The 23,869-nt window shown below is 49.4% G+C and overlaps 3 protein-coding genes across 5 annotated transcripts; 1 reads left to right on the plus strand and 2 right to left on the minus strand.

Annotated features, from left to right (window-relative positions):
* Nucleotides 1–1,438: 1,438 nt before the first annotated feature.
* pknox1.1 (pbx/knotted 1 homeobox 1.1) lies at nt 1,439–9,766 on the plus strand. Of its 3 annotated transcripts, none has more exons than XM_079357072.1 (11): nt 1,439–1,546; nt 3,776–3,891; nt 5,113–5,240; nt 5,559–5,730; nt 6,295–6,495; nt 6,588–6,738; nt 6,875–6,972; nt 7,117–7,245; nt 7,552–7,628; nt 7,704–7,867; nt 7,966–9,766. In XM_079357072.1, exons 2-11 carry the CDS (start codon nt 3,841–3,843, stop codon nt 8,145–8,147), a joined length of 1,353 nt encoding a protein of 450 aa, XP_079213198.1. In that variant the 5' UTR covers nt 1,439–1,546; nt 3,776–3,840; the 3' UTR covers nt 8,148–9,766. The 3 variants fall into 3 exon arrangements, with proteins under 3 accessions (XP_079213198.1, XP_079213200.1, XP_079213199.1); XM_079357074.1 differs by having other exon boundaries at nt 6,588–6,705; XM_079357073.1 differs by lacking the exon at nt 1,439–1,546 and adding an exon at nt 3,392–3,636.
* On the minus strand, nt 8,513–18,641 carry tmprss3a (transmembrane serine protease 3a; the record flags this gene model as incomplete). Its single annotated transcript, XM_079357997.1, has 14 exons — nt 8,513–9,865; nt 12,089–12,241; nt 12,514–12,656; nt 12,735–12,830; nt 12,998–13,167; nt 13,286–13,451; nt 14,028–14,074; nt 15,780–15,899; nt 16,181–16,304; nt 16,399–16,515; nt 16,848–16,961; nt 17,831–18,116; nt 18,451–18,482; nt 18,575–18,641. The coding sequence occupies 14 exons, from the start codon at nt 18,639–18,641 to the stop codon at nt 9,821–9,823; spliced, it is 1,680 nt and encodes a 559-aa protein (XP_079214123.1). The 3' UTR covers nt 8,513–9,820.
* A 2,948-nt stretch (nt 18,642–21,589) lies between these two features.
* LOC306832425 (fibroblast growth factor 4-like) lies at nt 21,590–23,786 on the minus strand. Its single transcript, XM_079357091.1, has 4 exons — nt 23,116–23,786; nt 22,437–22,565; nt 21,995–22,098; nt 21,590–21,854 (listed from the first exon to the last, which is right to left on the minus strand). Exons 1-4 carry the CDS (start codon nt 23,264–23,266, stop codon nt 21,672–21,674), a joined length of 567 nt encoding a protein of 188 aa, XP_079213217.1. The 5' UTR covers nt 23,267–23,786; the 3' UTR covers nt 21,590–21,671.
* Between the last annotated feature and the right edge of the window lie 83 nt (nt 23,787–23,869).

Genomic DNA, 23,869 nt, shown 5'->3' on the forward strand with positions numbered 1-23,869 from the left:
TCATTTGAATAAAGCTGAGTGTGCAAGTGTTTTATCTGTTTCTATTTTAATGAGTACAGTGTGCACTCCCGCCTGCCTGCACGCAGCGTCCTAATTATTCCAGCTTCACTCTTTTAGGGGTAAACAATAAGCATCTGTTTTTATGTTTGCACTAAGTGTGTATGTGATGAGACAATATGCATACAGACAGGAAGATGGAGATATGAGAACTAGGCCGTGTAAATTAGGGCAGTAATAAAATGATGTGATTTAATGATTTATAATAGATTTTATACAATGTTGGAAATCAGGTCAAAAGAGACGATAACAAGCTTCACACATGAAAGTGATTCAGACTCTTAAAGGAGACATATTTCAGATTCTACATTTTTCAACACAACCATTTTAAAGTCAGTGTGAGGTTTTAATTTGGCGTCTTCTACGTTTTTTTAAACTGGTTACATTTGCAGTTTTATTTCCGTCTATTTGTAATTTGCATCGTTTTCTTTAAACACTGATCAGCTTTAGTCAGCGCCTTAAAAGAAGCTCTGACATCTGTCATGAAGGATCTACCACTCAAATGAGTAACGATAAATAGTTTGAGTATGATTTTGAGAAATGGCTCAGTTTGCTTTTCTTAAACTTTAAAGCAGCTGTAGTTTACATGAAGAATCTAATACTTGCATTTATATTAAACTGAGTCTGTGTGGGAAAGGGTTAAAGGTCAGCAATCCCAGCTGCAAAACAAAGGTGAGCTGTTATTTTGATTTGTATGGTGATGGATAGAGTGAAGACAGCTCGTGATTTCTACACTGCAGAAATGTGAACCTTAGCAGGTGCACATGTTTAGTTTCTATTCTAAAATAATTATTATACGCCATATTAATCTGACAGGTCTCCTATTTCATAATATTAAATAAGGCCTAAATTGCTTGGGATAAATCTACCAAGGGGACAAGTACATGTTGCTGTTGTGTAATAACTAAATGAACCTATGCAACAGTTTCAGAGATGCCCTTTGCATGGTCAATAACATGTTATTACAGGTTATATCTTCATGCATGTCGTCCCTAACAAGCCAAGAAGCAAGTCTACTAAATGTGTCCCGCTGTATTAATTCCCTGTTACTGTGCTATTATTAGTTTTTATGCTCACAAAGCCTCGAGACTCCATTATGCAGAATCTTTTGATGCATAATATCTGTGTTGCATGAAGGCAGGACTTATTACCTGGGGGAATACTATCAAACACAAATCTCAGGGGAGTGTGGGAGTGTTATATTCTGATAAAAACTTAGAATATGTGAACAGACGACAAACAAAGAGTGTAATGATCAAAACATGACTTAAAATGACTGATTCACGTGTTTAACTGAAGCCCTGGTAACACCAGATCCCAGCAGGGAGCTCAGGGACTCTACAGGCAGCGAGGACGTCATGACTCCGCCCACCTCATGAATATTCACGAGCCGAGCGCCCCTGCGTGCCCTTACGCGATGACGCAACACGACAACTGCGGGTCCCGATTGCTGCAGCCGCTTGTCAGTGTGACGAAGATTGGCACTCAGGTAAGCTGTCACTCAAAATCCCTCTTTTTCCGTTCCCTATCAATCAAACAATCTGGGCCGCACGCGACAATGCCCCGGGGCGAGGAGCGCGGACCTAGACCGGGCAGCGGAGGGGGTTTTCGGAGGGGAAGCAGAAACGACTGAGCTCCGGGAAGAATAAAAAAAAAATCTGTATACAGGGGAGGAGGAGGGGGGTAAAAAAATATGTCGGCGTTTTGGGGGCAGAGGAGGATAGAGGAAAAGCAAAGGGCGAGCGAGCGCGAGAAACTAGGCCCGACAGTTGTGCGGTCCGCGCAGAGAGGGAGGGGAGGCGGAGGGCAGCTGTCCCCGATGATTGATTGACTGATGTGGGGAAGGATTTGAGGAAGAGCCTGCCTAGCCTAGCGTGCAGCCGGTGCTTCATTATAACGCTGTATAATATCATTAACAACCATTTAATCAACACACAGCCGTTGTAACCGTTTATTCAAACGACAGCTCGGCTGAAGCTGTTTGTTGTTCGGCTCGCTCCGTATCAATCCGCAGCGGGGTCTTTTTTTACACCTGGCTAGCTGCGTTAGCTTAGCTTGCTTTTAAAGGCAGTGATTCCCCCTCGACTCTGCTAAATATGGCGCTTTGAGTTTTGGCTGTGCCACCATGAGAAACACTTTTAACCTTAACACCTAGCCACACTGCTAATGTTAGCCACAGCGCTCCTTTTTTCCCGTTAACCCGTTAACTCCGCGAGCTAAGGGATGTAGCATTAACGTTACGAGCTAGCTACATGTTGAAGGTAAACAAGGCGGGCTGCTTTGTCTTTTAATAGTCCGTTAGCACACGGAAAGAACAAGATGGCTAATTTTAGCCGAAAGGCTTTTAAATAAAGTTTTACCCTTCTGTGCCGCCACTTACCGGCTAACACAGCGGCTACATGCTAACACAGTGGTTACATGCTAACCGTGGTGGGTGTGTTGGCAAACATCACCTCACATGGCTGTAAAATTAAACTTTTGGTGTTTTCAGGACTTTGTGATCCATTCATGATTTATAAATATGTTTTCTCTTCATCTACACTTTTATTTGTTCTTCTTGGGAGGAAGTTTGAAGTAGTTTAAAAACAAAACACATTGATGTACGGACAACAAAAGAGCAAAACTATATATATATATATATATAATCAGACCTAAAAAGGATGACAATGATAAATAGACTATTATTATACAGTAAGACTGAATAAAGCTGTCAAATAAATGCTTTTATTTAGAGCTATGTCAGTGGATAGATAGGGAAGGAGCCACAGGTTGGACTCGAACCCGGAGGTCCACAAGTTCTGAACATGAGGTGGACTTACTAACCACGAGGTCACTGACTGGTACATGAGGGGTTAACACATTTTGGCCCCTCCTGAGTAGGGATGCAAAGATTAACCGTAAGGCAGTTAGAAATCAATTAAAAGTCGTCACGGTTCACATCAGTACTCTGAAGGAGGAAAAAATCGAGTAATGTGGCGAGCGGCGGTTGGTTGTAACAAGCAGGTGTTACCAAGGCAGCTACAAAGCCAAAGTGTACTAACAAGCATTTATTTTTTCGGGGCGATCAGTGATGGGACAACTGAAAGTTAGAAATTAGGGAGGAGAGAGAGAGGGGACTGATGCTCAGTAAAGGAGCCACAGGTTGGATTTGAACCCTGGGACGTACGCTCTAACCACTGCTCCACCAGCGCCCCAGTGATTTTAATTACCAAACATTACTCCTGACAGTGTCTTACATGACAATATGTGGACAAGTAACGTCAGGACAGGTACTGCACACAGTGTTATTATTATGAAGTCATCTCACAGCCACGGAGCTTTAAGTTTGTTTTTTTTTCTTTGTTTTTTTTAAACGTGCTAACTATGAGTTTAAAATAAAGACTATTGTTCCCCCCCTCATGTCACCACTTTGTGTCTTATGAAAGCACCGTCCATTATGTACGTTAGCTTGGAGAATACATCTCAAAGAAGTTGCTAGGCAACAGTGAAGCATCTTTTAGGAGCCGATAAAAGGGTATCCGTGACGATGGTTTGCATATGTAAATGAGCGTTAAAGAAAAGCCGGGGTCTTATGGAAAGGTGGGTTTATTTTGATAAAGTTGATCATACTTTAAAACGTCAGGGCGACTTCCTCTGTGGTTCACGTGTTTCCTTTTGAGATGCTTCACCGTCGGCGTCTCTTCCAGGTAGTCTAACTGATGCTGTGTGTGTCGTGCAGGTTGGCCACCTGTCCCTCCCGCTCTCTAGAATGCCCCAGTGTTTGCAGCATCTGCAGTGAACGTGATGGCAGCCCAGTCGGCCTCCATAGACAAGTACCCAAAGGGAGAGCAGCAGGTGGGTGAGAGGGACCTGCAGGCCCACGCAGCCTGCTCCTACTGCGGCTCGTTTGCTCAACTTAACAGACGAATAACAGCGACAAACAACACCGATATGTTTCAGGCTACCACTCGAAGCTTTCTGCATGCAGTTATTTTTAGAGGCGATAAGTCTGCCTGGAAAGCCAAACAAAGGGAAACACTTTTCTGCATATAACAAACTATTACATCAGTTCTAGTAATCTGCTGGCAGCGTGTGTTCTGTCTGTGTCGGACCAGCACAAATAAATCCCTGTATGAGGTAGACACTATGAAGTCTGTGCTTATGTAAATCGCTTACCAAACCTTCTCATTCGAGTGCCAAATTTGGGGAGGAGGAGGGGTGTTGGGAGCTGAAATGGATCTATGACTAATGAGAAATTTTCCGCCCCAAGCAACGATTATTTTTAGCTCGTTTGTGCTCAATCTAAGTCATTGTTGAGCTCAGTCACATGGTCGGGGATGAGATTTATGTTCTGCATCGCTGGTAGGCAGACACAGTGTGGAAAAAAAAAAAACACAAACGTGTGAAAGCAAATAAAAAAGGAGGAGAGACTTGTCTCTTAAATCAGTGACTGTGAAGTTCCTTCACTGCACTCTTTTTAATGTTTCCCTTTCTTTGCATCAGGCAACAGGTGCGTCTCAGCTGCAGTTTGATTGTGACAGCAGACGGGGAAGTGTTCAGCTCGGCGTGGGGACTGTAACCAGACACCGTCTGCTCGCAGTCTACTTATAACATGCTGACAAAGAGAGGCAGACATGCTGGATCTGTCCTCTACAGATCCTCTGTAAACCTTTACAGCACATGTACGTCTCTGTCCTCACATCAAACAGGAGAAACACACCGTCCTCTGACCGTTAGTCGTTTGTTTAGCAGACATTCACTGTGAAAGACAGATCCAACGTGTCCCAATGTGGTGCGTGCAGGACTGTAAACTAAAGTCCCATGTGAGTCTTTATGAGAGATGTATAGTTTATGAAAAGGTTTCTCCAACATTGTCCTCATGACTGTCTAAAGGCTTGAAGTCAGGCTCTGTGAATGTTTCCCTGCAGCTACTGCAGTTCTTCACATGATGTCTTTAACGTCTCTCACTCCCCGCCTTCCTCTTCACCTCTCCTCCGTCTCTCTCTGCTCCGTGATGCTTTACTTTCTTTTTCTCACTCCTTTGTTGTGTTATTGTTTTCCCCCCCTCCGCCGCAGACACAAATCGTGAAAGAAGACGACGAGACGGAGCAGAAGTTCATCGAGGAGACGTTGGCAGAGGCGCCGAGCCCAGAGCCAACAGAGCCGCAGACACCCATGGACGCGGACAAAGCTTCCATATACCGGTAGAGCAAAAAACTGCATGTGTTTAGTGAGGGAGAGGCCGAGTGACGCCCCCCCCCCCCCTCTCTGAATCTGTGTTTTTGTGTTGTTTTAAATGTATTCCTTTAAGATTGGACAGAAACTAACGCATCGTTGTGTTAGAGTCCTCCCCCTTTATCATGTGACTTTCTGATTTGCTATCCGTCTTTGTTAGAGTCCGATCGTGATGCTGCAGCTTCAGGAGCACGGCTCAGTCCTCACTCAGCAGGACGCTTTAAACACTCACCTTCTCCTCCTCCTCCCTGTGTGTGTGTGTGTGTGTGTGTGTGCACCTCTCACAGACACCCCCTCTTCCCCCTGCTGGCCCTGCTCTTTGAGAAGTGTGAACAGTCCACCATGAGCTCAGACTGCATCACCTCGGCCAGCTTCGATGTGGACATCGAGAACTTTGTCCGCTGTCAGGAGAAGGAGGGGAAACCCTTCTTCAGCGAGGACCCCGAGCTCGACAACCTGGTGAGCTCGCTCTGCTGCTTTATTTTTATCTCTTCATAAATAAATACATGAAAGCCGAGCCCTCCCTCCTGAGCCAACCCTCTATATACAGACTGTATGATGAAACTGAGAGATGTTTTTAAGGGCGCAGGTATTTGACAAAACCAAATTAGCCACATGGGGTATTTCACAAGAAACGTGTGGAAAGCCCTGACACACACACACACACACACACACACACACACACACTCAGGACCTGTGACCTGTGACCTCAGCAGCACAGTGCCAAGCAGCCGCTCTGTTAACGCTTGGTTTCATTGGAGCACTGGACCCTCCCACAATGATCCGATGCCACCATCATAATTCACTGAATCAGTTTTTGCTGTTATAAAAATCCCAGCTTGGTCGGCGGCTCCAGCTGACTCTGACCTCTTTCAGCGTCTCTCAACCAACACACAGAAGAAAGAATGTGACACACTCCTCTCAGCTGCTGCTGTGAAAACCAGCTCTGCACACTCGTGTGCACCTTTCAGGAGTGACAGTCGAGCTTCACTCTGAACTGTGCTGCGCTTGTCTCCGCCTCAGATGGTGAAAGCCATCCAGGTGCTGCGGATCCACCTGCTGGAGCTGGAGAAGGTGAGCGACCTGTGTAAGGACTTCTGCAGCCGCTACATCGCCTGCCTCAAGACCAAGATGAACAGTGAGACTCTGCTGAGTGGAGACCCGGGAAGCCCCTACTCCCCCGTCCAAGGCCAGGCCCCCAGCTTCTCCCCCATCAAGACTCAGGTGTGACGCGTCACAGAAACGTGCATGTCACTGTCTCACTTCCTGTCAGTGTGGCTCGTTAAAAACCAACCCTGTGTCTTTGTGTCCTGCAGACCTCCAGCTCCATCTCGGGGACCCTCAGTCCTCAGGGTCAGATCATGGTGCAGGCGTCGGCTCTGCAACAAGGGAACGTTACCGTGACAGCGGTGAACCCCACCCAGGTGGTCGCAGGTATGTCACCATGGCATACGACCCCTTCCTCAGGTACGGTTGTATTATTGGAACTAATGTCTGTTTACTGGATGCCTTCAATTTACCTCACCATCAATAAAGTATCTGCAGCAGCCTGCTCTCAGCTGCTTACTGTGTGTGTGTGTGTGTGTGTGTGTGTGTCATCCAGGTGGCACGGTGTACCAGCCTGTCACGGTGGTCACTCCGCAGGGTCAGGTGGTAACACAGGCGCTCTCTCCGGGGACGATACGTGTCCAAAACAATCAGGTAGAAACCGTGTGATGTTCATTGATGGAGCGTGTTCCACCTGCAGGACGGAGCGGGACGCTCTCCGTCTGCAGTTTGTGAAGTGAAGACAAATGACCGTGTCTTCATGTGTCTTCATGTGTCTTCATGTGTCTCCCTGCTCAGCTCCAGCTGCAGTTCCACCAGGACCTGAACCTCTTCAATCACGACGACAGCTCACCCAAGAACAAGCGTGGCGTTCTCCCCAAACAGGCCACCAACGTCATGCGCTCCTGGCTCTTCCAGCACATCGGGGTGAGTGTGTGTGTGTGAGTGTGTGTGTGTGTGTGTGTGTGTGTGTGTGTGTGAGAGCCGAGTCTCAGGCTGCCGTCTTTCTTCAGTAGTTTTTACTGAGTGCGTTCACAGCTCGAGTTTTTCAGCTCTTTTCTGAGTGTACGTAGTTTTACCGCCTACGGGTCCTGTCCTGTACCCGGGTCCTGTCCTGTACCCGGGTCCTCTTGGCCCCGTGTGTCTGAAACGACCTCGAGTCTATAAAAGGCTCAAATGCTTCATACGAGAGTGGACGCTGATCCTGACACGTGGATCCTTTTGTGTTTGCAGCATCCGTATCCGACGGAGGACGAGAAGAAACAGATCGCCACTCAGACAAACCTGACGCTCCTGCAGGTCAACAACTGGTGAGTGGACGCGTCCTCGTCTGCTGGTCCATGAAGTCCAACACGGACACGTCCTGACCGCTCTCATGTCTGCAGGTTTATAAACGCACGGAGGCGGATCCTGCAGCCCATGTTGGACGCCAGCTCGTCTGAGACGCCAAAAACCAAGAAGAAGACTCCTCAGAACCGACCTCTGCAGCGCTTCTGGCCCGACTCCATCGCTGGGGGCGGGACTCACCAGCAGGTTACCATGCCAGACGGTACGCAGAGCATCATGACCTTCACCACCATGTCTGTGACCTCAAACGCCGCAGGGATCATGGTTGATGACCCGCGTCTTTTCCCCCCCCCTCCTCAGGTACGATGGTGACGATGAACGTGGAGGGTCTGCAGAGCCTGACGTCAGACGGCGCCACGCTGGCGGTGCAACAGGTGATGCTGGGCGGCCACAGCGAGGACGAGTCGGGAGACAGCCTAGACGAGGACGATGACGGCGACATGGCTGGGCTGGGCCTGGACAACAGCGACTCATTGCAGTAGAGGACACACTCCCCGCACACACACACACCTACACACTCACACACACACACACACACACACACACACACACACACACACACACAGAGCACAAACCTACAGGACGTCAGGGGAAACGCTCCTGCACTCTTCCGACCCTCCACCCTGCTGAACGGACAGTTGATGCTGCGTGTGTGTCCATCACGAGTTTCATTTGAGAAACCGTTTTTTAATTATTTCCTGGATGTATGCGAGTGCACTTTTTTTGTATATTTAAGCTCAAAAAGATGAAATCAAACCAACGAAGAAGAAAAAAAGAAGTGTTAAAAAAAAACACCGAAGCGACTTTGTATGCTCCGTTACTAAATGTCCAGTTGTTTTTCTCGCCCCCCCCCCCCCCCCCCCCCCCCCCGACTTGAACTCTGTTTTTGGATGCCAACACTTTAAAGTCGTCTCTGTGAGGGTTTGTCTTCACTCTTTTTTGCATGCTTGTGTTTGGAGTAGATGTGCGCACTCTTCCGGCGGACTCGGCGGCTCTCGCTCGGGACCGACGCGCAGACATTCGGGGGAAGAAAAAAAAAATGGAGAGATGCTTATTTTTATATACAAACATTATGTAATTAGTGTTTTTGTTCCATTTTGTTGTGTTCTCCTGTTTTGTAAGGAATATTTATGTACAGATTCATAATTAAGATTAGCGACTCTGTTTTCCAGGGTTCTTTGAAGTTTTCTAAAAAATAGAGAAAAAAACTGAATTTGAAAGCTGAGGAAAAATTTGCTGTTTAAATTGGTTTTAAACTCACGATACTAACAAGGCCTTACGCGTTCTTTCTTTTCTAAACAATTCTTTGCCAAGAAGCACAAAAACAAGGTCCGACCCCTCGCTCGGGGGTCACGGGTCAAACACAAAAAAAAAACACTAAAGTGCAGAGCGGCTCTGCCAAGCGTGGCGTCCATCGAAAGGAACGCAGCTCCAGTTTTAGCCACATTGTGTATATCATTCAGTGCGTCTTTTTAATCATTTTAGTAGCGTTAGGCGCCACTTTCTCAAATGCACAATCCAGAACACTATGCTAACCACACAATCACGAGGACGGTCGACGTGAAACCCGCCGCCGCCATCATCATCATCATCGTCAAGAAGAAGAAGAAGCAGTGGACTCTTTGCACGCATTCAACTTTTATTTATGTACATGCTACTGCGCTGGACTCGCCGTTCATTGGCTGCCTGAAGGACTGAAGCGCCGCAGCCTCCGTCCGCCCCGCCCCCCGCCGCGTCACACACACACACACACACACACACACACACACACGTAGTGGAAGCATGGGAAACCTTTCTCAGTATGTTGATGTTTCAGCACGAGCTGGGCGGCCTCTTGTTGGAGGATCTGTAACATTGTTCTGTCAGGCGTTTGACTCGTCTGTTTTCTTTCCCTCTCCTGAAGTTGAGACTTGAAATCTGAAGCAGCCGAGGGGTGGCGTTGGCGGGTGGCGTTGGCGGGGGGGGGGGGGTTGTGGTGAGTCCAGGTGGATCCTCGCTGAGCTCTCGTGTCTGTCTTGCTTTTTATGAAGCGTTCTTCACTTTTCTCTCGTCTGTTTTGCCTTAGAGCTTTCTATTTTGGAATAAACGATGCCTAACTCTCCGCCCGGCTCCGTGTCTTCTCTCTGCACTTTATAAAGAGCGTCCACAAGACGGTTCAGTCGTCTCTGCTCGGCGTGGCGCCGCTGCGAGCGTCTCCTCTCTGAAAGACAAACCAGATAAAGATCTGAATGTGCCGGAACAATTCACATTTCAAAGGTTGAGAAGTTTTAAAAAGGTCAGAGGTCATGACTCATCACCGTTTGATTGGACGTGTATAAAAACATTTGAAGGAGCATGTGATGATGTCATGTGATGATGTCATGTGATCATGTCATGCTGTGTTAGTGAAGCGTAAACTGCTGATAAATATAGAAGCAGATTAGTTCTACTTTATTTTCATCACTCGGCCGCTCGTGTCATGGAGTCATAGCGTGGGGGGGCGTGTCCAGAGCCACCTTGAAATCTGATTGGCCAACCCTAAAATCCAAATCTATGACTGGCTGTTTGCCTGATCAGAGGCGGGACTTAAGTTCAACTCAACTATGGAACGGTCTGCCGTTAGTTCCAAGCAAACGCTCGACTGATGAACTTTCCATGGATACCCCCCCCCCCCCCCCCCCCCCCCCCCCCCATCAGCAGACTTCCCTGCTGCCAGCTGCTGGAGTGAAACTGTCTTAACGAGGAGAACCAGCTGTCGGTCCAACATCAGACATGGAGGCCGCAGACAGCTGGTCCTGTGAGCGTCCAGCTCTAAGAGAACAATGGGCCGTGTGTTGCAGGACACGTTCCTTTAAAGTCCCGTGTTTTAGAACTGAGACTCTTCACGACAGGGTCCAAGTGACTCACGGGTACAAAAGCTTTTAACCGCTTCAGCCAACAGCTGCAATAAAAAAAAGACTAGGATGTAATCATCAAAGTCTGTCCTCTCACAGCTGTCCCTGAAAGACTCAGATTGATTATCATTTAAGTGTCTGACCTCATCACAGAAGAGAGTCCCGAAGAGGGCGAGGACTGAATCAAGCGTTTGGAGGATCACGAGGGACGCTGGATAACGGCCTTTAAAAGGTCTGCACACGGTTCAGATCCTGGCTGGATCAAACCAGGAGAAGGAAATGTGTCTCTGCACTCACTAGTTTAATAATCGAACACTGTGTCCTTTAAAGGAGCAGTCTGTCACTCTGCCCCCTAGTGTTTAAAATGTGTACTGCAGTCTAAACTCTAATCATCACAGAGAGCTGTCTCCGCCCCTCCTCTCACACAGCTCTGCATGTGGTGGACACTATAGCTTCAGTGTTTAGCCAGCTCTGCATGTGGTGAACACTGTAGCTTCAGTGTTTAGCCAGCTCTGCATGTGGTGGACACTGTAGCTTCAGTGTTTAGCCAGCTCTGCATGTGGTGGACACTGTAGCTTCAGTGTTTAGCCAGCTCTGCATGTGGTGGACACTGTAGCTTCAGTGTTTAGCCAGCTCTGTATGTGGTGGACACTGTAGCTTCAGTGTTTAGCCAGCTCTGCATGTGGTGGACACTGTAGCTTCAGTGTTTAGCCAGCTCTGTATGTGGTGGACACTGTAGCTTCAGTGTTTAGCCAGCTCTGCATGTGGTGGACACTGTAGCTTCAGTGTTTAGCCAGCTCTGCATGTAGAGACACTGTAGCTTCAGTGTTTAGCCAGCTCTGCATGTGGTGAACACTGTAGCTTCAGTGTTTAGCCAGCTCTGCATGGGTCTGTAAAGCTTTCTGCGTTCTAACCTCTCTCCATGTTTCATCTCCAACATTGATCCTAGTTTGAGCAGCTTTCTGCTGCTGGAGCTTATTAGAAACATGCAGAGGCTTTTTAGCTCGGGTACAATCACTTCTATCTGAAGCAGTTCCACTGCCCGCTTCCATCGCTGCAACACCTGTTCACCTGATAACTGCTCTCATATCTGGCAAACCCAGGGGCGTCCAAAACGGCCTTCAAAGCCCCGCCTACCTTCTCTGGTCCAATCAGATCCAGAGCATTCAGGAGCAGAATCTAAAGTTAGAAGGAGGACATACTGGCTGCTGCATTGTTGTCAGAGAAGCTTCAACACAGCAGGTTTTCTTCATGATCACACAGGAAGAGAGCAGCTCTCTGATTGGCTGACTGATCACACAGGAAGAGAGCAGCTCTCTGATTGGCTGACTGATCACAGAGGGAGGTTGGAGGCTGACGTGTTCTGTCGGGTCAAATTTCTGTTTCTGTCAGTGGAGTCTGGTGATGTAACAGCTGTTTTAATTTTTAAACCTCGTCCTTTAAACAACAAACATGTTGTCTTTGGAGGTGTTTGTAGTCCACGTTGACATCAGTCTTGTGTCCTGTTAGATTCAGACCGTGGGGAATCAAACGCCTCGCCACGTACTGACCTCCATCTGCTGCCGGATCCAGCTGAGCGAGCTCGTAATACGAGTGTAGACTCCTGGTTTGGTCCTCATCGCACAGCCGATCCCCCAGCTGGTGGCTCCAACCAGCTTCCACACAGACGAGTGCTCGCAGGCCAGGGGGCCCCCGCTGTCCCCCTGAACACACACACACACACACACACACACACACACACACACACACACACACACACACAGTCAGTGTGAGCAGCTCTCAGCCGTGCAGGGAAACCTCTGCTCAGATTCATTCAGAGACTTTTAAAGGAACAATATGTTAATATGACCCCTAGTGTTTAAAAATAGGTACTTCAGTTTAAATTCTAAACATTACAGACATGAAGAGGAACCCCCCCCCCCCCCCCCCCCCCCCCCCTCTCACTGAATGAACACGCTGGTGTAACTCTGTGTACCTGACAGGAGTCGGTCCCGCCCTCCAGGTACCCGGCACAGATCATCCAGGAGGAGATGAGGCCCTGGTACACGTCCGGCTTGTTGCAGGTTTTAGAGGAGAGGAGCGGCACGGTGGCTGAGCGCAGAACCACGCTCGTCTCTCCTGCAACAACACAACGCTAAATCAGAAGCAGAGAAAAAAAAGAAGAAGAAAAGATTCCTCCACACCCAGGTGACTCACCGTCTTCCTCTGTCGCCCCCCACCCAGAGATCCAGCACATGGTTCCCTCCTGGAAAACCTCCCCGTGGTTGGGCAGACAGATGGGCTCCACGAGGCCTACAGAGGAGGAGATGTGAATGAACTACAAATCCCAAATCCTGTTAGCCTCAGAAAGCTAACTCCACCGCTCTGTGGTCAAAGATCCTGATGATGACTCGTCTGTCGGAGAGGACAGACAGGGTCCAAACATGTCGAGGAGAGTCTGAGGACAGGAGCTCCATTACCGTTAAAAACCAGAGAAGAAGACAGCTTCATGAGGGCGACGTCGTAGTCCAGTCCTTTGGGTCTGTAGCGAGCGTGGTGGATGATCTGCTCCACGGACAGAGACTGAGCGCCGTGCACCGGCTGCTCCGTCACGCCCACGTGCACCGACCACATGGAGGGGTCTGCAAACCTGAGACAGCAGAGGACGCCTCGGCGTGTTGGTTAAAGAAGACGATTCGTCAGACTTCAGCTCCTGCTTTAACATCACAGACGCCTGAGCGTGCGTGCTGCGTTTGCACGTGACTCACCCGTACACGCAGTGAGCCGCGGTGAGGATCCAGCGTGACGTGATGATGGAGCCTCCACACAGGTGTTCACTGCTGAAGTGGAGGCTCACCTGCCAGGGAAACTGACCGGGCCGGGAGATGTTCCCCCCCACGATACGAGTGTTGTAGCGGGGCCTGGAGCCGCACTCTGAGGACGGGAGGAGACACGTCATCATCGATCTGAGGACTGGGGTCAAACTCACACTGCATGCTTCAATTAAAGGTCACATGACCTCCTCCTCCTCTTCAATCAGTGTCCTCGCTCCTCTTCATCATGTGTGTGAAGTGTGTTGTTGTAAATCCACTCTGATCCTGTATCTGATCATGTCTATAAACCCCTCTATTTCAGCCCTGCTCAGAACAGGCTGTTTCTGTGTCTGTCGCTTTAAATATGTAAATGAGCTGTGTCTGGCCACGCCCCCTCTCTGTCCTAGAGTTTTAAATTGGATGAGAGCAGAGGAGGGAGGTGACCAGCTGATCAACACCTTCAAACATCCAAACGACACGTACAGTTAAAGATAGAAACATTCACGAGGCTGATCTAACACACACACACACACACACACACACACACACACACACACACACACACACACACACACACACACACACACACACACACACACACACACACACACACACACACACACACACACACACACACTGCAAGCCGTGCAAGAACATGTTCACTCCGTGTTTAAAACATCTCAGTTTGTGTTCTCACCCAGACACTTCAGAGTGGTCACTGTTCCTGAGCTGCACTGAGTCTTACTGTGGGGAGGAGGAGGAGGAGGAGAGAGAGGAGAGAGGAGGAGAAGGAGGAGGAGGAGGAGGGGAAGGAGGAGAGAGGAGGAGGAGGAAGATGAGGAGGAGGAGGAGGAGGGGAAGGAGGAGGAGGAGGAAGATGAGGAGGAGGGAGAGGGGAGGGAGAGGAGGAGGGAAAGGAGGAGGGAGAGGAGAAGGAGGAGGGGAAGGAGGAGAGAGGAGGAGGAGGAAGATGAGGAGGAGGAGGAGGGGAAGGAGGAGGAGGAGGAAGATGAGGAGGAGGGAGAGGGGAGGGAGAGGAGGAGGAGGAAGATGAGGAGGAGGGAGAGAGGAGGGAAAGGAGGAGGAGAGAGGAGGAGGAGGAAGATGAGGAGGAGAGAGGAGGAAGAGAGAGAGGAGGAGGAGAGAGGAAGAGGAGGGGGAGGGAAAGGAGGAGGAGAGAGGAGGGGGAGGGAAAGGAGGAGGAGAGAGGAGGAGGAGGGAGGAGGAGGAGGAGGAGGAGGAGAGAGGAGGAAGAGGGGAGGGAGAGGAGGAGGGAAAGGAGGAGGAGAGAGGAGGAGGAGGAAGATGAGGAGGAGGGGGGAGGAGAGGAGGAGGAGGAAGATGAGGAGGAGAGAGGAGGAAGAGAGAGAGGAGGTGGAGAGAGGAAGAGGAGGGGGAGGGAAAGGAGGAGGAGAGAGGAGGGGGAGGGAAAGGAGGAGGAGAGAGGAGGGGGAGGGAAAGGAGGAGGAGAGAGGAGGGGGAGGGAAAGGAGGAGGAGAGAGGAGGAGGAGAGAGGAGGGAGGAGGAGGAGGAGGAGAGAGGAGGAGGGAGGAGGAGGAGGAGGAGGAGGGGGGAAAGGAGGGAGGAGGGGGGAGAAGCCACAGACATAAATGATAAATGACTTTGAGTAAATGTGGAGACGTGCTGGTTGTGAGATCAGAGCTCTGAAGTCTGATCTGATAAATCTGATTCTCTGGATGATTCTCTGGATGATTCTCTAAATGATTCTCTGGATGATTCTCTGGATGATTCTCTGGATGATTCTCTGGATGATTCTCTGGATGATTCTCTAAATGATTCTCTGGATGAGTCTCTGGATGAGTCTCTGGATGATTCTCTGGATGATTCTCTAAATGATTCTCTGGATGATTCTCTAAATGATTCTCTGGATGAGTCTCTGGATGAGTCTCTGGATGATTCTCTGGATGATTCTCTAAATGATTCTCTGGATGAGTCTCTGGATGATTCTCTGGATGATTCTCTGGATGAGTCTCTGGATGATTCTCTGGATGAGTCTCTGGATGAGTCTCTGGATGATTCTCTGATGATTCTCTGGATGATTCTCTGATGATTCTCTGGATGAGTCTCTGGATGATTCTCTGGATGATTCTCTGGATGATTCTCTGGATGAGTCTCTGGATGATTCTCTGATGATTCTCTGGATGATTCTCTGATGATTCTCTGGATGATTCTCTGGATGATTCTCTGGATGATTCTCTGGATGATTCTCTGGATGATTCTCTGGATGAGTCTCTGGATGATTCTCTGATGATTCTCTGGATGATTCTCTGATGATTCTCTGGATGAGTCTCTGGATGATTCTCTGATGATTCTCTGGATGATTCTCTGATGATTCTCTGGATGTGCTGCCAGCCGTCACTGACCATCAACAGGAAGTTTGCGTACTTTGTCAATCATTCAAATAAGAGGCGCTCTTACTGCTGTGTACCTGAAGGCCGTGGCGTTCTGCAGCTTGATGATCTCTGATTGGCTGAGGTTGATGGAGACCAGGTGTTGCTGAAGGTCGTGCTCGATGGAGGTCAGAGAGACGTAGAACGACTCCACGTACCTGACAGCAACACACACCTGATTACCTGTTCTTGTTTTATTTTGAAAAACTGTGTCTCTCCTGTGGAGGAGCGTGTGTGTGTGTGTGTGTGTGTGTGTGTGTGTGTGTGAGTCAGTGTGACTGCTTCTGCTTAGAATACTCAAACTTTTTGCACAGATGTAAAAACCGTCTTAATGACTGTGTCATGTGACACAGTCTTAATGACTGTGTCATGTGACACACCAGCTGATCATGTGTCTCCGGTCTCGTCATGAAGGAGACGAGAAGGTGCAGGAACCCACCTGGAGTATCCCAGCTGTCTGCAGGCAGAGACCCCCAGCAGGTTGTTCCAGCCCTCTGAGCAGACCGTCCTCCAGACCCCCCCTTTCTGAACCTGCAAGACCGAGCTGCCTCCACTCAGACGCACTGACACACACACACACACACACACACACACGAGCGAACAAACATTGTTTCCTCTTCATGTCTGAACTCTGATTGTGTTGATCGTTTGTCTCACCACAGCCGAGCTCGTCGTCTCCGTTGTCACACTGAACCTCTCCGTCGCACTGAGCCGAGGCGCCGATACACTGAGACGAAGAGCCGCACCGAAACTTCCCCACGCAGCTCAGACCCACTGCACACACACACACACACACACACACACACACACACACACACACACACACACACAGACTCTTTACTCTGCAGCCTCCACCATCAGTGTGTGAACGTGTCGGTGTGGACGAGCTTTGAGCAGACCTCCATGTCTGACACACAACATCTGTGTGGACACCAGCTTCTCTTAAGGCTGGATATCGGGGACAATGTGGGGGTGACCTCATGTGGTCTCTGCGTGGGTCAGGCCTAAATTATATAACAGGTAAGAACCGCATCAAACATGCATGAAGCAGAGGCATGACATGCTACAGCGGCTCCATTCGAGCCGCGCAGCGTGGAGCTCCTTACCTCCGAGGCCGACGGCCAGCACGAAGACGACGGCCACGACCACGCAGGAGAAGATGAGCAGCTCCAAGCGATGAGCCAGCAGCCGGCTCTTCCAGCTTTTCTCCAAGTCGTCCTCTACGGGCACAAAGCAGTCAAACACACACAGTGCTACACTACATGGGGGGGGGGGGGGGGGGGGGACCAGATGACTCACATCTGTTAGCCTTTACATCGCTAACAATGCTGTTCCCCAGAATGTGTCTTAAATGTTTTCTTTGTTTAACTGCTCGGATTATTCTCTGACTAATATCCTTTTTGCAGATGATGTTGTTGTGTTTGTGAGCGAGGTCGATGCAGCTCTGCAGGCGTTGCAGGAGACCACTGTGGTAAAGCAGCATGAACACAAACCTTTGATGCATCACTGTGTGTTTTAACCCTCCTCTGGAGTCTGGACCTTTTGGTACTAGGTCGGTAAAATAAGTTTCTTAGAAATAGGACAAGGAGGCGAGGAGACCAGGAGACCAGGAGGAGACCTGGCAGATCGGTTTGAGCACGTGATTATGGATGGGGGACCCTGAACATCGCCCATCTGCACCAAGACCCCCCATGAGTGAGTGTTTGGATGGTAGCGCTGCGAGCCAATCGAGAGGGCACCAAAGGAAGGAAGGAAGGATGGAAGGAAGGAAGGAAGGAAGGAAGGATGGAAGGAAGGAAGGAAGGAAGGAAGGATGGAAGGAAGGAAGGAAGGAAGGATGGAAGGAAGGAGAAACACAGAAGGAGCTGAGTGGAGTCTCAAAGGAAGGTCTGCTGAGGTGAAAGTGACAAAGACGGCCGAACAAAGAGCTGAAGGGTCGAACATGTGACTGAATCTGGGACGCTTGTTGTTCTATTATCCTCGTCACAGAGCGTGTTAGTCCTCTCATGTTTCAGACAGACGTGTAACTCTACTCTGTGCTGTGACCTCCTCGTCCTCGCCCCCCCCCCCCCCCCCGGCAGGGTCTTACCGCTCATGAAGGGCTGCACCTTGGTGATTGGCATGCTCGGGCTGGCTGCAGCTGCAGGTTTGGACTCTTCAGCTTTGGCAGGTTCGCTCTCTGATTGGGCGTCGAGGCTGCCCAGGGGGCTGACATTAAGAGTGTTGGGGGTCTCAACAGTGGGGAGGTCTTCCTCCGTCACCGAGACCACCTCGATCTGGGAGGGGTCCGGCTGCTCTGGTGCCTCTGCTTTTGGTTCCTGAATGGGAAGAACAGAGAGACATAATCCGCTCTGAAGTCTCCTCACGGCCTTCGATAGATCGAGGATGAGACAGAAGGTTCAACATGAAACAGGTTCACAGCAGAAACAACCTGCCAGGAAAGGAACAAAGTCTCTTTTTATAAAGGTGAGACAAAAGGTCAAAAGGTCGGCGTGTCTGCTCACAGTCAAACACTGGACGTTTTAAAGAAACTATGAAAGCCTTCCTTACTGCTGTACAGATCAAGTGTGACCTTTGACCCCGTCAGGAGCATGTGAGCATGGCAACCAATAAACACTCCAACGCTTTTAATATTAAACACCAAACCCACAGTGTCCCGCCTGCAGGCTGCATGTGAGGTGTGCTCGGGTCTTCATGGGTTGTACTTACGGTTGGGGGGGCGGCTGTGTCGGCATCAGGATCTGAAAAAAACACAAGACGAGACCAGAAACATCCGGATGAGTGACGACGATATGAAGACAAAGATAATGAAGAAGGAGCGAAGACGACGTACTGATCTCCACCGAGCTCTTCATCATGGTGCCATCGTCCACGCTCAGCTGTGTGGTGTCTAAGACCATGTCCCCCCCCAGACTCCAGATCTCCCACTCCCCTGTTTCCTGTGTCTGTGTCCTCCTCTCCTCGCTCCGTCCTGAAGGCTGCCCTCCTGCTGGGCCTGCACTTTGTTTCAAACAGACACCTGAGCAGGTGGATCAGGTGACCCTGCACCTCCCACTCTGAGGCTAGGATTTCAGACCGTGTGTGTGTGTGTGTGTGTGTGTGTGTGTGTGTGTGTGTGTGTGTGTGTGTGTGTGTGTGTGTGTGTGTGTGTGTGTGTGTGTGTGTGTGTGTGTGTGTGTGTGTGTGTGTGTGTGTGTGTGTGTGTGCGTGTGGAGACAGGGGGAGGAGGAGTCTGGTCACTGACTGGACATCGTCCGGTGCCTTCACTGTCCAGCTGCTTCCTGTAAACACACCTGTACAGGTCAGGTCAGAAACAGCAGCCCCCCGATCGTTTCACAGTCTAGATACTCACTTCTACAGCTGTCAATCAACTCTTTTTCAATCAATATTAATCACTATATTTCAATAATTAATCACAATTAATTAAACCTTTTAATTGGATGAGTGAATTTGTCTTATTTCACTTTTTAAAACTGACTCTGTTCGACTTTTATTTAGAGTTTTTGTACGTCTGAAGCTGAGGGTACTTTACTTCCTGTTTGAATTTAACCATGCTTTTATTTTGAAATACAGTAAGGCCCTTCTGATGGATGGGACATGAACTGAAGCAGAGCAGCAGGAAGTGGTTATTGTTTCACTGAGAGGGCCCACCTGGGGGGCGCTGACTGGAGGGGGCGTGGCCTGACGTTTGTGGACACCAAACTAATGTCATGTTTTTAGCATGTAGCTCTGATAAAGACAAGCAGCTGTAATGTGCAGAGTGTCTCTGTCACAGGTGTCACAGGTGTCACAGGTGTCTCAGGCTGGGGAGACAGAGTGTGTGTGCCTTTTGCTTTCTAACTATTGGGCACCAATGTTTGTAGACACTTTGATTATAAGTCCTCACTTTACATAGAACAGGTATAATGTGTTTCACGTGTGTTTATTACATATTTGCTCTTGTTGGTTTGACAGTGAGAGGTGAGGCAGTCACTACCTCTGCCTCGCCTGCAGGGGGCGCTGCGTCACGGAGCGTGAGGCAGTCACTACCTCTGCTCACCTGCAGGGGGCGCTGCGTCACGGAGCGTGAGGCAGTCACTACCTCTGCCTCACCTGCAGGGGGCGCTGCGTCACGGAGCGTGAGGCAGTCACTACCTCTGCCTCACCTGCAGGGGGCGCTGCGTCACGGAGCGTGAGGCAGTCACTACCTCTGCCTCGCCTGCAGGGGGCGCTGCGTCACGGAGCGTGAGGCAGTCACTACCTCTGCCTCGCCTGCAGGGGGCGCTGCGTCACGGAACGTGAGGCAGTCACTACCTCTGCCTCGCCTGCAGGGGGCGCTGCGTCACGGAGCGTGAGGCAGTCACTACCTCTGCCTCGCCTGCAGGGGGCGCTGCGTCACGGAGCGTGAGGCAGTCACTACCTCTGCCTCACCTGCAGGGGGCGCTGCGTCACGGAGCGTGAGGCAGTCACTACCTCTGCTCACCTGCAGGGGGCGCTGCGTCACGGAGCGTGAGGCTGATAAGGTTAAGAGTTTATGCATGGTTACTCTTCTTTTATTCATAATCAAGTTCATGAGAGAAGTCCGAGTTCGTTTGTTTTGTGTCTGATTGAAAAAACGGAAGAGTCAGATATTATATCAAAGATGAAAGCTTTTTAAAAAGTGGACTTTCAGATAAATAATGTTAGAGCTGAAAGGACTTCATCCCTGACAGTCATCTCTAGTGAGACAGACTTTAAAAAGTAAAAGAAGACATGGAGGACTTTTATAACAAAGATTAGTGGATGACTTCATTTACAGGTGAAGGTAAGACCACGAACACACTGCAGCTTTATTTTGATTCAGTATGAATTGTGGAGTGGAAAAAAACCAATGAGGGCAGATGAATATAACTTTCTTCCATGGCCAATCATGTCTGTGTGTAATAATGTTGATGTGAGTTATAAAAAGTCACTTATAGAGTTACAGTTCTGTTAAATCTCCTGGTGCTTCAGTTCATTTCAAGTTTGACTTTTCTTGGAATTTTTTATGGAAAGAGCAAAAATATTTATTCACAAAACTGAAAGTCCGACCATCAGCCCGAACCTTAGTCCCGCCTCTGATGAGGCAAATAGCCAATCACAGGTTTAAACTTTGGGGCGGCCAATCAGGTTTGAAGGCGGGCCCCTCTGGACACGCCCCCTGACTGTTTAAATCCTTTTAGGACCAACACAATAAATGTGAAACACTCCAACATGATTATATAAAAATAGATGTTTTTATTTCACAGTGAAAATAAATTAAACTTCAGCAAACACATTCATAAATATATTTATGAATATTATTTATAAATATTCTGTGTGTTTACGTTTATTAAATATAAATCTGTGAGATAGCTGCGCTGCTGGGACGAGCGTGAAGAACACGATAAATAAAAACTCATCTGGACAAATTTCAAGGACTTAAAATGACCCGGAGAGTTCTCTATGCAGCCGGGGATGCTGCCCCCTGCTGGTCGCTACAAAACACGCAGGTTTACATCACTTCTGAGTCGAACCAGGACGCCACGTCCACGTCCACGTCCACGTCCAACGCCTGATGAGCAGCAAATATTTCTAAATGATCTTTAAGATGTGTCGGGCTCCTTCGTCTGACAGGAGGAGGTTGCTGGTTTGAATCCCCGTCTGTGAGGAGCCTCTCTGTGTGCAGTCTGCATGTTCTCCCCATGCATGGCGTGGCTTCTCTCCGGCGTCCTCCCACCGTCCAATCACACGCTGCTTTCTGTCTGTAGGTGTGAGTGTCTGTCTCTACATGTCAGCTCTCTGATTGGCTGGTGAACAGTCCAGGGTGTGACCCCGCCTCTCGCCCAATGACAGCTTGCGGTCTCTGATGGACGGGTCCTGTCTTGGTCCGTGTTGCGTTCCTTTAAATATTCCTCGTGAGTCTCCGGAGGAGCCGGCCGGCAGTGGAAGCTTCACGGGGATTTCCTTGGTAAGAAGTGCGTGCAGGCCTGGTGTCGGCCCACGCTGTTCCCCTTCCTGAGCGCTCCTTTGGTGGACAGAGCCAGGTAGAGACCCGGGTGAGACAGGGACGAGTAGGTGGTGTAGTGGTTCTCCTCCAGGTTCTCCTTCAGCAGGCAGTCGTCAGAGAACGTCTCCTGCAGGGTGACAGCGTGTTAGCAGCGTGTTAGCAGTGTGTTAGCAGCGTGTTAGCAGCGTGTTAGCAGCGTGTTAGCAGCGTGTTAGCCGAGTGCTATCATTCCTCACTCTTCTCTGTGGAAGTCAGCTGACTACTTACCGCTCCGTACGCCAGCCCGTCTCCACCCATGCACAGGTACAGGCCGCTCTTCACCCCTCGGATCCCGACCACGCCGCGTCTCATCGCAAACACCTTCATCCGACCTGCAGGAGGGGACGAACACACACACACACACACACACACACACACAGCTTTATTATAAATACAACAGATGCATTTAACACCACTGAGCCCACTTCAGGTCTCCAAATCTGTTCTGGACTCAAGACCACGTTTTGAAGGTCTGGTCTCGACGGACTCGTCCTTATTCTGTCTGGAATCTAAATGTCTCAGTCTCTGGTCTTACTTGGTCTCAGTTTGGGTTTATAAAGATATCAAGGAGGACGTTTAACATCCTCCTTAAATCGTCCAATCAGAGCCGCTCGTTAACTTTCAGGATCCTGTTCATTTACACAGATCTACGTTCTGCATGTGGACTCACAGAAGTCGGTGGGTTTGTGGACGCCCCCCACGGAGCCGCCGGGCAGAATCTGCAGATGGTACCCGATCCCGACCCGACAGTAGAGCAGCTGCTGCGTCGGCCCGGCCGGGACTGGGACAGGACCGGAACCTGTTCCACAAAAGAGACAAATCCATCCAATCAGAGGAGTCAGAACGCCACATGACCTGAGAACACTGCTCCTTTAATTATACGTTCAAATAATTATCTAACAGTGTTATAATATTAAAAACAGGAGATTAGCTCAGCAAAGAGTCAGAAACTAAACAAACAGAAGATTAGATAAAACAAAGAATGAAAACAAACGTGTGTGTTTGCTCTCCTCGCCGTCTGCAGCGCTCGCACACTTTCTACTGAAATACATCCTGGTCACTATCGTTCATTTAAAGAGTCCCGACACGTCTCCTGTCCCTGTCCGTCTTTAGTGGACATCAGCAGAATGTCAACAAAGACAACGAATGAGGTGGTCCAAAACAAACTCTCACTTTCTCTATAATTTAATGTAAACGAAAAAGAGAGGGAGGAAGTATCTGTGTGGATTGCGCCCTCTACTGGTGAAGATGAGTACTGCAACATGATTTAAATTGTCCATATTTGAATGGATTTGGTTGCGTTAAAGGTTAAAGGTCAATGTCAGATGTTAAATCTTCTCTTCGCTCACCTTTGGTCTTCAGTGCGTCCCTCATGTGGAGCTTCCAGAGGCCTCGCAGGCGGCTGCCGGGATCCTCAGGTGCCTCAGGTGTTTTTGCTCGCACACGGAGGAGGAGGAGGAGGAGCAGCAGGAGGCCAGGGAGCAGACACGACACGTTCATAATCAAACACAACAGGATGAAGTCCTTCCAACTGTCATGTCTGCTGCCTTCTTCTTCTTCTACTGAATTGCACTGTGGTCCCCTGCGCTCACACTTCCTGCTTTTATCTCCTGGACGCCTCCTCCTTCCCGCACAGATACTCGGCTGTGCACATCGCTATCACACACACATCAGTGACATTGATAAGTTCTGTGCACGAGCATGTCGTGAACTTGTGCAGTCACAGATGCGTCTGACGCTGGAGGACGCCGAGGGGACGCTGAGGACGAGTCGATGCGTCTGAGAGCGCTCCGACTCCTCGTACAGGATGTGTGTCGCCCAATCAGGTCTGTGACGGAGACGGACATGCACACTGTCTATTCAGTATCACAATCACAGAGATTGGAGAGAGAGAGAGGAGCTGATAAAACACACACACACACACTCTCACACACACACACTCTCACACACACACACACACACACACACACACACAGATTTGACCTAATTTCAGTCACGTTTTGTTTTGGTCAGTTCTCGTTCTAAAGAGTGTCAAGGTCACCTTGACTTTCAAAAGTGAAGCCAACGCAGAAATGTCTCTTCGTCTCGTGGCGGCCGTGGATC

The sequence above is a fragment of the Symphodus melops genome (genome assembly GCF_947650265.1).
Source record: "Symphodus melops genome assembly, chromosome: 12".
Lineage (NCBI taxonomy): Eukaryota > Metazoa > Chordata > Actinopteri > Labriformes > Labridae > Symphodus > Symphodus melops.

Excerpts from the sequence above, each read along its gene's own strand:
- pknox1.1 (XM_079357072.1), top strand. The coding sequence starts at position 3,841 with ATGGCAGCCCAGTCGGCCTCCATAGACAAGTACCCAAAGGGAGAGCAG. Across the intron at positions 6,739-6,874 it reads GCATACGACCCCTTCCTCAG|GTGGCACGGTGTACCAGCCT; the intron begins GTACGGTTGTAT and ends TGTGTCATCCAG. Across the intron at positions 7,246-7,551 it reads GGCTCTTCCAGCACATCGGG|CATCCGTATCCGACGGAGGA; the intron begins GTGAGTGTGTGT and ends TTGTGTTTGCAG.
- LOC306832425 (XM_079357091.1), bottom strand. The coding sequence starts at position 23,266 with ATGAACGTGTCGTGTCTGCTCCCTGGCCTCCTGCTGCTCCTCCTCCTC. Across the intron at positions 22,566-23,115 it reads GGACGCACTGAAGACCAAAG|GTTCCGGTCCTGTCCCAGTC; the intron begins GTGAGCGAAGAG and ends TTTGTGGAACAG. Across the intron at positions 22,099-22,436 it reads CCACAAACCCACCGACTTCT|GTCGGATGAAGGTGTTTGCG; the intron begins GTGAGTCCACAT and ends CCCCTCCTGCAG.